The 12,500-nt window shown below is 36.8% G+C and overlaps 1 protein-coding gene across 10 annotated transcripts in view; it reads left to right on the top strand.

Annotated features, from left to right (window-relative positions):
• LOC131434480 (prominin-like protein) overlaps positions 1-12,500 on the top strand; it is a 157,613-nt gene that overhangs the window by 108,892 nt on the left and 36,221 nt on the right. For all 10 annotated transcript variants that reach the window (XM_058601225.1, XM_058601226.1, XM_058601220.1 and 7 more), the window contains 2 exons: positions 11,660-11,933; positions 12,085-12,437. In XM_058601225.1, the coding sequence (XP_058457208.1) occupies positions 11,660-11,933; positions 12,085-12,437 (627 nt within the window). The remainder of the gene's footprint in view (positions 1-11,659; positions 11,934-12,084; positions 12,438-12,500) is intronic.

Here is a 12,500-nt window from a genome sequence, read left to right as displayed (position 1 = left end):
GTTCAATAGTTAATTAATCCTACTGAGTTCAACTTGCGCATGTTTTCAATGATTCAACCCAATGAAATTTGTCGGCCAGAATCGGCTTGATTGTCCAACCGATTGATCACGCTCCTCTATCATGATATTATGGAAAAACAGACCTCCTTAAAAATCTGTATGAAATCAGTATTTTTTTCAAAAACCGTATAAAATTCAGTAAATTTTACCAATGCACTTGAAAATCAGTAGAATACTGAAAAATCCGTATATCTAGTAACCCTGAGTTGGGTGGATTTATGTTGTTATCGATGGGTAATCTACGTTATTATCGGGATACCAATGGATGACTTCCCGGCTGTAGTGAAAACTCGCTAAATCTGGCCAAATCTTCATGGGATCTTTATGGGCTTTAATGAAAGGTAGTATTCGATTCTCGGAGCATTCTTCATGGTCTTTGCCCCGCAACTACATATCCCTTGCCAAATCATCAGTTTTTTTGACAAACTTGTTCATAAAAGCAAACTTAAAATTCGCCAGAACATCTTCTCGTGCCGTCGCCTCGTGGGATTTTTACCAGGAAGCTGTCCGAAATTCATATTGCCGTAGGTTTCATCGTCGTTGGGCAGGCATCCTTGGTACTTCGTCAAAATCATGACGATGACGTGACTTCAACGATCTGTTTGGTTGCTTGTGGTCATATGTCCCACTACGACGCTTACCTTGAGACACTCGATCCTCGCTCTTTTGCTTCCTGAAATGTTTGAGTACATCATACACGGATGATTTGGCGATTTTAAACGTTTTTGCGATTTCTATTGCGGACCACATTGGATTGTCAGAGTGGGTGAGCAGAATTTTTTCTCTCCTCTTTTCTTCCATCTGGAATAGCTTTCGACTCACTGCACGCAACACCGTGAAATTTATACCACAGAAAGTGGGTGCCTTGGTAAACAAATTGCTGTAAAAGAATTCTTGCAGCGGTCACTTTCCGTGCCGATTCTGGACAGAACGTTACGTCAAATCCGATTTCAAGTCAAAAGTTTTTCATCCTTACTTGACGGGGGATGATTCGGGAGTTTCAAGTCCGTGTCGACAAGTTCGCGAGTTCGTCGACGACATCTCAAGTTTACATCGAATAATACCTGATAAAGCGCAAGCTCAGAAGAAAAGTCATATTTTGGCTTGATTTGGCCAGCTACCACTACTCGAGAGTGGTCCTGAAAGAAGGGAAGGCCACCTACAGGATCGATTTTCTACCCAAGCAAATGAATACTCTAAGTTAGCCGGGATCGAAAATCAAAGAGGAGTAAGTGCCTTACGAGAATATACTTTTCAGAATAATACTACTATTAAGAATTACGTCCGCGATTACGTCCTTCTGTGTTAAAATGTTAGATTGTTACAGTATATTTAGTGTTTGAATAAAATCACACACACGTTGCGGTTTTACTATTAAATTTAGACTTCATTGCAATTTTTATTCGATGACCCGCAGTTCTTTGAGATATCTTCGAAGTGATTCTGTCAACGATCTTTGATTTTAAAATTTCCTCTCCATATGACGAATTTCGCTTTAACTCGAACAAACACCCTCTCAGATTGAATGAAAAATTTGTTCACAAACAAAATTTTTGCATACTTTGTTTTTCCAAAATGTATCTAGATTCTAATTTGAAAAGGGCCAATTTGAAAAATGACAAATACTACAAAAAAGTGTTGTACGAGTGGTTTTTACAAAATTAGTCAAGATTTTGAATGAAAATATTGACAAAAAATTCTAATCGACTCTTACACTGAAAAAAATCGATTTTGAAAATTTAAAGCCAACTTGCAGAAACCAATCAATTTTTAATTTGGATGAAATCTGTTTTTTTTTTCATGCAATAATATATTTTTTTAAGGCACACTGCTTAAGCTCTAAGATGCCAAGGGCTTTTTCCAATTTTAATTAACAAGATGAAATTTAGTTACAAGATTGGTGAATGTGTTCCCCATCTACAGTCAAAAATTCGAGTTGGGCACTCAAAAGGAACAAAACTTTTCCTTATCCAAACTGATTTTTTTTCCAGTGTAACTTTATCGAAAACTAAACCAACGAAAGTCATAATTATCTCAGAACTCAATGAAACTCAGTTTGTGAGAAGATGTTGTCTAATATAGCAACTAAGCATATTTTTATTAAGAATTCCCTTGAAAAGAGTTTGTGTCATTTAACAAATGTTGCACTATTATTTTATATTTTCTTGTTTATTTTTTTTGTTTAAATTATAGAGGTATTTTTTTTTTTGCCCTCCACACTCCCCCGCACCAAAAAGCTCACATTAGGAGCCCTCTGGTTGCGGACACATACAGTCCTCAGCTTGGGGAAAAAAATTCTACTAACAAAAAAAACGCGATTTTATCAAGCTGAGGTTATTATAAAACGAAGAAGGCTAACTATTTGTACTAAGCAAGAGCTCCCAGTGGAATGTAAGATTCCTGTTAAGGGGCACTTAATATGTTAAAAAATAAACTGTTCTAAAAATAATATTTATGTATTCGTCTATTGGAGCAGGAAAAATCCCCCTTGAGCTGACCGTTGAACCAGTACTTACTCAAAGGGCACAAAAACCTTCTCCTCTTTTTATATTTGATGAATAAGTTAAATGAAAGAATTAATAAATAAATTAATGAATAAGTAAATGAATGATTAGAGTAATGTAAAACGAAATTTATTTCATAAATGAACAAGTGAATGAATAAATGAATGAATAAATGAATGCATAAATGAATGAATTAATGAATGAATAAATGAATGAATGAATGAATGAATAAATGAATGAATAAATGAATGAATAAATGAATGAATAAATGAATGAACAAATGAATGAATAAATGAATGAATAAATGAATGAATATATGAATGAATAAATGAATGAATGAATGAAAAAATGAATTAATAGAATGAATTAATAAAATTAAAAAATTGAATACAAAACCGGTTAGAATGATAGTAACAGAGTAACAATACTTGGATACAATAATAAATCTTGAAAATAAGCACAGCACATTATTACGACAACAGAGGATACCTCTGACGGAAGCGATAAATAAAAAAGGGACTAAAAATACACACACACACACACATCCAAAAACCAGGACATACAACATACAAACCACAGCATGCGGCTGATACACCTACACAATATAATCAACTATCTTCGATTTTACATATTGTTTCATTTTAGTTTTAAACAAGTCAATATTCATGATTTGTTTCAGACTTATAGGTAGAGAATTATAGATAGTCGGACCGTAGAACGTTATCCGAGTTTGACCGAGATTTGTGGATACTCTAGTTCGCAGTAGTGAATTAGCTTGTCTGCTATTTCGCTGCCGTGCAATAACCGATAGAGGTGAATTGCTATGAACCCCTGGTTGGTATAGCGCCTTATGGACGAACATGATTGTTTGCATGTCTCTCAATGCCAGAATGGGCAAAATGCAGTGACTAGTGTTGGAATACAGTAAAGCTGTGGGATACAAATGAGGCAACTTAAAAATAGTTTTAAGGCATCTATTTTGCAATATCTGAATTTTTTTCAATCTGGACTTAGGTGCATGACCCCAAACGATTATTAGATACTGAATGTGAGAATGAATACAAGCAAAGTAGAAACTCAATAAAGCCCTCCTTGGAACAAAATAGCTAACTTTGCGCAATGCGCCGGATAGTGCGGATAATTTTTTTTCGATAGCCTTTATATGTACATCCCAAGAAAGAGTTGAATCGAGATGTATACCTAGGTATTTGAAATCGTTTACTTTTTCTATTGCAATTGTCTCAAGACATGGATGAGGATGATTTGGTAGTTTTTTTCTCGGGGAATGAAACACCATGTATTTCGTTTTTAATAAGTTCAAAGACAACAAATTTGCGTTGAAATATTTAGATAGGATCCGGAGGTCGTACTCAATCAACGGGATTAATGTTTGTACGTCCTTGCACGGATAGAACAGTGCAGTATCGTCAGCAAATAACCTAGGTACACCTTTTAGATTCAAATTCTCAATATCGTTAATATAAATTAAAAATAACAATGGTCCTATGTTACTACCTTGAGGTACTCCTACACTAATGGAGCGATATGAACTAGATGAATGACCAATAGATACGAACTGTTTTCGGTTGGATAAATAGCTTTTGACTATGTCATTTGCCACCCCTCTAATCCCGTATCGATCCAGTTTTTCTAAAAGGATTTTGTGATCTAATGTGTCAAAAGCCTTTCGGAGATCCAAGAACAATGCACCAACAATTTGTTTGGAATCAATATCACCAATGAGACAATCAACCAGCTCAGCAATAGCTGTTGTTGTACTACATCCGGATCTAAAACCGTATTGGAATCGATATAAGATATTATTAGAATTTAGGAAGTCGAGCATTCTGTTCACGAGAAGTTTCTCCAAGATTTTATTGAAAATCGATAAAGTAGAGATTGGACGGTAGTTGCAAGGATCGCACTTATTTCCGGTCTTGAAAATGGGTGCTACACGGGCTATTTTTAGGCAATCAGGATAAACACCAGTTATTAAAATTTTGTTAAATATTTGAGCTAAAATTGTTGAGAAGGAGCGAGGATTACTTTTCAGAAGCTTTGCAGAAATATTGTCATAACCATTACATTTGCTGAAATCAAGTTCGTTAATTATAACAATGACTTCATTTTCAGTGGCTGGACGTAGAAAAATTGAATTTGTGACAGAATAAACATTTTCAATAGGATTTGAAGTGTTCAAGTTCGAAATTTCGTCAGCTAGAGAGGCGCCAATACTTGAAAAATAATCGTTGAATGTTTCACATACTTCCAATTCGCTTTTTGTTTTTGTTCCATTTATTACTAGTTTTATTTGCTCTTTTGATTTAGTGCGACCCATAATTAAATTAACATTTTTCCAAAGTCTAGAATGACATGTAGTATTCAGAAGATTTTCGTAATATAATTTCTTGTTTGACCTTTTCACTATGTCAACTTTCCTGGAGACGTGTTTCAGTAATCCTAGAAGGTTGAGATCAGTTGGTTTTTTTCTTACTTTTTCTAGATAATTGGATTTAAGCTGTAGTAGTTTCCAAAGATCGTACGACATCCAAGGACAGTATTCACGTTTCACATTAATTGCTTTGGTATAAGTCTTAGTACACTGCAATAACATTGAGTTATATGTTGATATGATGTTCGAAATGACGTCTTCGACAACATCTATGGACAATAAACTGTCAATATATTGATTGAAAATTCTATTGAGCTTGCTGTGATCAACTAGTTTTTTTGTTAGTACCTGTTTTTGTCTATTTCCATTCAACTTTATTGACGATATAATTTGAAGATGATCGCTTAAATTCGTAAAGATGGTATCGTTACGTAAAAGAGCGGCATCATCGGTTTTGCAAATAAAATGATCGAGAACGTTTCCACTAGATGGTCGAGTCGGAATGGTATTAGTGCATATAAATCCATAGGACTCGAGTAGGCTACAATATCGCGATACAATGTTATTACTTGGTAAATTCATAGGAACGTTAGTATCTCCTATTATGTAACATGGTTTGTTCTTTTTGACATTTGAAAGCCAGGATTCTAACATATCATGAAATCGATTGAAATCAAAAGCAGGAGGTCTGTAAACGCCTATAATGTCAGAACAGTGCCCATTAATGTTAATCTCAATTTGGATGGTATGTAGACCATCAATAACCTCATTTTTTAATATGTTATGCTCTATATTTTCCTTAACGAACACTGCTAACCCACCGTGGGAACTATCTCTACAAGAAAATGTAGCCGAATAACCCGGAATTCCGTAAATTGATGTACTACCCTTTCTGAGCCATGTTTCACCGATGACGATGATATCTATCGTTAAATCGCATTGAGCCAAAAAGTATTTTATATTATCAAATTTGTACAGATCATTCATACCATTCATTCATTCATACCTCGGATATTCCATTGGACTATCCTCAAGCATTTCTCGCTTTTATTATTACACCGTAAATTAAAATCGTATATATTATCATGATATGTATTGACAATACCTTCCATTATAGGAAAAAAATATAACATCACGTTCAACTGAAGAAATACAATACATTTTATTGCAGTGAGTTCGCATTTCTTTTTCTCTTGGGTGAGGGAGAACCAATCGAGACAGAAGTATTCAACAGACGAGTAATCAAACGGCTCAAATCTTCTCTATTCCTTACAAGCTCGGGTTTTGAATGCTCGTCCTTTTTTACTAATATTACCCCTCCTTTACCAGACCAAATATACTTAATGTTGAGAGCTTCCTGGGATTCTCGTAATTCTTTTAAAATCTCCAGCGCCAGCGGTGTCAATTCGTCGCGAATCGAAACGGTATTAACCTTAAGGTCTGGCCTCTTCGGGCCAGAAAGCTTTCTGACCCTATGTGCGGGGTTGGGAATCGAACCCAGGTGGGCTCTGCGTGAAAGGCATCGACTATCCCATCACGCTAAGCCCGTCCCAAAGTGGGAAAAAATCTGCGAAAACCCGCAAAGAATTTTGTAACTCATGAACTAATTGAGATAGGTCAACAAACTAAAACGTTATTTATGTGAAAATGTCCTATTAATTCAATGGAATGGTTTACAATGGCCGCACGAATCGCAATCCTGCTCGTTTTACCCAAAAATTTACAGCAGTTTTGGCGTTTCCTATAACATTCACTCTGTAACTTAAAAAGAAGTCGAGTGCGGTATTCTGGAATAGCCTACTTTAATGTGAAAAAAGTCTGGAGAATCGATTAGAAGAACCCACACTGACCGCACGAAACGTTTTGATGGCTATTATACCTCAATTCCTTCAATATGTGAAATTTTCATCTAAATAACCCTTAAGTCTTAAGCGAACCACGTTGAAAGCATACGAAAACTATCTTATATTTTGTAAAAAAAAGTCTGGAAAATCGAATAAAAGAACTTACACTGCACAGTGGTCCGAAACGGGAAATTAGCGTGACAAAAATATTTTCACTATTAAATACTAGTTTTTTGTAGTTGGTGTCTTCACAAAAGTTGTTTGTAATCGAATAGCGTTCCTTTTGATGAAAAAAACTACTAGGGTGGTCCTCATTTAGATTGAAATCTGAAACCTAAATTTCTTAATTGAACTCGAAAATGATTTTGTTGTACAATAAAGTTGTAGGAAATTCTATTTTAGGCAACTTTGATGAAAAAAAAAAAACCTCTCACTAGCTCTTCATTTGAACGAGTTGCATAAATTTTCCCGAGTAAAAGTAGGGTGACTCCAGAAAAATCACTTTTTTGTTCTAACTTTTTTGTGAAACGTTCTACGGAAAAGTTGTCTTCAGAATAGTTGTTGAACTAATAATTGCGCACAATTTTGCTCAACCAAGCTTTTTCATATGAGCTACCAGTAAAAAATTATGATTATTTTTTCATCAAAAACTAGTCATGCTTCAAATATCAATATTCATTAGATGCCAGATAGATAAAAATGTATCCTATGCGGTTCCTAAAAGGTCATAATACGAGGTCTGTTCGAAAAGTTCCCGGAATTTTTTAATTGCGCGCGTCTGGAGAGTCCGGTGGTCAAAATTTTTTTTTATTGTGTTGGTACATATGTCCCTAATGTATGGTGAAATTTTCAGCTGTATTCATTGTTTACATTCTGTCTTGTAGCGGCTGGTGTAGACGTGTTTTTTTAGCTCAGTGATTTTTGTTAGTTTAAACAATGGAAGAATTGAAGAGTCAATGAATTTGTATTAAATTTTGCGTGAAAAATGAAATAAAGTGTAACCAAGTGTGCGAAATGTTACAGAGAGCCTACGGTGAGTCTGCTATGAAAAAAACAAGTGTTTACGAGTGGTATAAGCGTTTCCAAGATGGCCGCGAAGACATTGAAGACGACGAACGCTCCGGTCGACCCAGCACGTCAATAATCGATGAAAATGTGGGAAAAGTGGAAAAAATGATAATTGATGATCGTCGCATCACTGTTAGAGAAGTTGCTGATGAAGTTGGCATATCAGTTGGCTCATGCCATCATATTTTTTCAAATGTTTTGGGCATGAAACGAGTGGCAGCAAAATTCGTTCCAAAACTGCTGAATTTTGATCAAATTTTTTGGCTGAAATCAAGACTTTAATCATGCCCCAACTTCCTTATTCACTAGATATCGCTCCGTGTGATTTTTTCCTGTTCCCAAAGTTGAAAAGACCCATGAAAGGACAGCGTTTTTCATCGATTCAAGAGATAAAGGCAGAATCGCTGAGAGTGCTACAGAGCATTACAAAAAGTGACTATCAGGGGTGTTTCGAAGACTGGAAAAAACGCTGGCATAAGTGTATTATATCTAGGGGGGATTACTTTGAAGGGGACCATATAGATGTAGACGAATAAATAAATATTTTTTTAGAAAAATGAGAATTCCGGGAACTTTTTGAACAGACCTAGTATAAGTAAAAATTTAAGAGAAAACTGGAAGGGTGTTATTTTTTTAACTTATTTAAATTAGTTTTAAAAATACCTTTAAAAAACTCAAAAACACAAAAACTACAGCCGAGAATAGATTGCAGAACAATTTTAATTCATTTATCACCAAAATAACTACTTCAATTGAGTTTGAGCAACTGAGGATTAAAGATACTGTGTAATATGGTTATTCCGAACTAGTTGGCCATGATAAATTTATGAACCGAAATTTTCATGATCTCGACAACAATTCCAACAAGCAGGTGCAAGTTAGTAAAATGCAAATATTTTTATCCACATCGTGCCAAGACGCCTATGACACTGGCCCTTCTTTCTCATCCACTTGTGTACCGAATAGCCTGTTAAAGCCGGGAAACGACGCACAATGAGTTTTGGTTCGAATAAATACATTCTACTCATTTTAACAAACTAATGATTTTCTTGGGTTGCAAGAAGTGCTTTGACTTACAAAAAATCTATTTTCGGCAGTAGTTTTTGTGTGTCTCATTTCTCGAAAGGATAATGTATGGAACATTTGTAGAACTTATTTTTTTGAAGGTATTTTCAAAACTAATTTAAATAAGTTAAAAAATAACACCCTTCCAATTTTCTCTTAAATTTTTACATATATTATGACCTTTCAGGAAACACATAGGATACATTTTTATCGATATGGCATCTGATGAATATTAATATTTGAAACTTGACTACTTTTAGATGAAAAAACAATCATAATTTATTAATGGTAGCTCATATGAAAAAGCTTGGTGGAGCAAAATTGTGCACAATGATTAGTTCAACAACTCTTCTGAAGATAACTTTTCCGTAGAACGTTTCACAAAAAAGTTAGAACAAAAAAAATGATTTTTCAGGAGCCACCCTACTTTTACTCGGAGAAATTGATGCAACTCATTCAAATGAAGAGCTAGTGAGGGGTTATTTAGATGAAATTTCATATATTGGAGGATATGGGGTAAAATAGCCACCAAAACGTTTCGTGCGGCCAGTGTACACTCTTCCATTCGATTCTCCAGACATTTTCACATAATATCAAGCTATTTCAGTAGACCGCACTCGATTTCTTTTCAAGTTACAGAACAAATACTACAGAAAACCCTAAATCTGCGGGGAATTTGGGGTAAAACGAGCAGGATGGCGACTCGTGCGGCAATTAAAAACCATTCCATTGAATCTCTTGGATTTTTTTTACATAAGAAACACTCTTGTTTGTTGCCTTTTTCCATGGTTCCCGGTTTCTATGCGGGTTTCTTGTTTTTTTCCACTGTGCGTCCCCTTGTTTAGTTCTGAGGAAAGATCTGGTAAAGAAGTAACCACCACAACATTACGTATTGAATGTAACATAATAATTTATTTATATTTTTACATAATCACCTATCTTGTAACAAATCGCGTGTGAATTTTCAAAATCGGGTTTTTTCAGTGTAGAAGTCGATTATGATTTTTTTTCAGCATTTTTATTCAAAAACTTGACTAATTTTGTAAACATCACTCATACAAAACTTTGTTGGAGAATTTGTCAGTTTTCGACTACAGTCATTTGAAAAAATTGGTAAAAAAAGTTAGGCCCTTTTCAAAAAATAGTCTAGATCGTTTTTGGATAAAACAAAGTATGCAAAGTGCTTTTTTTTGTGACAAAGTCTTCATGTACAGTAAGTTTTATTAAAATCGGAGACGGGGTGCAGCCAACTTTAGAATACGATTTAGCGCCAAATTCGTCATCTTAAGCGATTCGGAATTAAGGAGTGTATCGATAAGTAGTTAGCAACATTCAAACAGTTATTACTCTGAAATGGCTTATTTTTTGCAGCGTGTTTGGTGGTGACATGTTTGTTTACATTTCAATAACAGCTGCGAAATCAATTGATTTCGGTACGGTTTATCGTTTCATTGACGGGTCGAATTGATCCGAAAACGTGAAAGAAAATTCTGCACACTTGGTGCTCAGAAAGTGGTGTCACGTACAACGAAATTGCAAAACGGGTGAAAGTGCACCATGAAGAATTTGCCCTGATCCGGCAAGGAAAACGGGTCCCAACCAGCCCGGCCGGAACTTAAAAGTGGTTGAGTACATCAGGAAAAACCCATCGGCGTCGACACGGGATTTGGCCAAGCAGTTCAACACCAGCATCGGGATGATTCAACGGATCCAAGTTCGGAACTCCCTGAAAACGTACAAGAAACAGAAGGTGCCGAAAAAGGCCCTGGTACAGCAAGTTCAGGCCAAAACAAGAGCGCGAAAACTGTATAACCGGATTCTGCAGAATAAACACGGATGCATCCTGATTGACGACGAAATCTACGCCAAACTCTCGAGTACCAGGACCTGGACGACGCTGACACCACTGTCGTTAGTGGTCGTCGATTTTCTTCACGAAGGGCAAAATTAACGGTAAGGTGTACGAGGAAGAATGTTTGAAGAAGAGAATGCTGCCACTGTACAGAATGCATAAGGCTCTTCCTCTCTTCTGGCCGGATTTCAGCCCACTACGTCAACTCCGTTCTACAGTGGTTGTCAAAAAATAATGTACAATTCGTGGAAAAGGACATCAACCCACCGAACTGCCCGGATCTTCGGCCAATTGAAAGGTATTGGGCAATTGTCAAGCGGCACTTTCGGAAGGAAGATACAGTGTCCCAAAACATGCAGGAGTTCAAAAATAAAAATAACTGGACAGCTGCCACCAGGAAAGTCATAAAAGTAACTGTGCAGAATTTAATGAAGAATGTCAAGTCCAAAGTGCGAGCGTTTCACAAAAACTAGGATTTTCTTCAATATAATCAGTGAAATGCATAAAAATGTAATTTTTCCACAATATATCGAAAACTGATGTCAAAATATGTTTTTTTAGCTTTTTTATTCAATAATCAATGTTGCTAACTACTTTTCGATACACTCCTTATACCATATTTCCGGATGGCAACCGTTTTTGTTTCCCGCCTGCTATTCAACGCAGAACTCGCCCACGCCCTGTTACTGATCTGTCATTGAAGAAAGGCTTGTACTGCCACCACAATGTGAGGTAGAGGGCGTTTTGCGATATTCTCATGACCTGTTTGTTTTTTTTGTTCCGAAAATATCTACGGTCTCATCAAAATTACTTTTTGTTTCAATGTCCTGGACGTGATCTGTTTTTTTACCGATCATCTTTCACTTTTTTTCAGGCTATCTCATTGTCCGGGAAGGTGACATCCAACCGGGACCGAATGTGCAGGAAAACAATTGGGGACCGCTGCTGCGGGAGTACTGGGCCGTGCTGCTGGTGGTGATCCTCTGCGTCCTGCTGATCGTGCTGATGCCCTTCATCGGCTTGTGTTTATGCTGCTGTCGGTGTTTTGGCGAATGCGGTGGCCGCACGCAGCCCTTCGACAAGAAACACGACACCTGCCGACGGGTGCTGCTGGGTTTGGTTTTGATCTGCACCACATCCTCGCTGGTGTAAGTATTGTTGTTGTTTTGCAGGTTTTTTTTCTCTTTTTTGCTTCGCTATGACCAGCTTCTGCACGACCGACCCACTTACTAGGGCTTCAGTATTTTAAAGTATGTTGGTATATATTTTACATCTTATTCCTGTTTTCTGGCTCGGCAGGTTTGGCGTTGTGGTAGCCTATGCCACCAATAGCTACCTGCAGCACGGTGTGGAGAACATCACGACCTCGGCACGGCACGGTGTGGACGACACACGTGAGTTCCTGCAAACGACCTCGCGACAAATTTCGCAACTGCTGGACACCAACTATCAAGAGCTGAGCGTCCAGCTTAAAAGGACACTGAACGAAGCCTCGGACATTATTATCCATCGATTGGAGGAAGAATCGAAGGCGGAAAAACTGACGACGTTGAACGAATTCATCGAGCAGCTACCGACTATCAAGCAGGACCTTGACCGAATGACATTGTTAACCAAGGAGCTGCGAGTGAATGCTTCCCAACTGAATGATGGTAGGTGAATTCGCATGATTGTCGTAACCGCGTTCTTAATTTTTTCGTTTTCGTTTCGAAACA

This window comes from Malaya genurostris, chromosome 3 (assembly GCF_030247185.1).
Source record: "Malaya genurostris strain Urasoe2022 chromosome 3, Malgen_1.1, whole genome shotgun sequence".
NCBI classification, from domain to species: Eukaryota; Metazoa; Arthropoda; class Insecta; order Diptera; family Culicidae; genus Malaya; species Malaya genurostris.
This window is presented reverse-complemented; position numbering and strand designations above follow the sequence as displayed.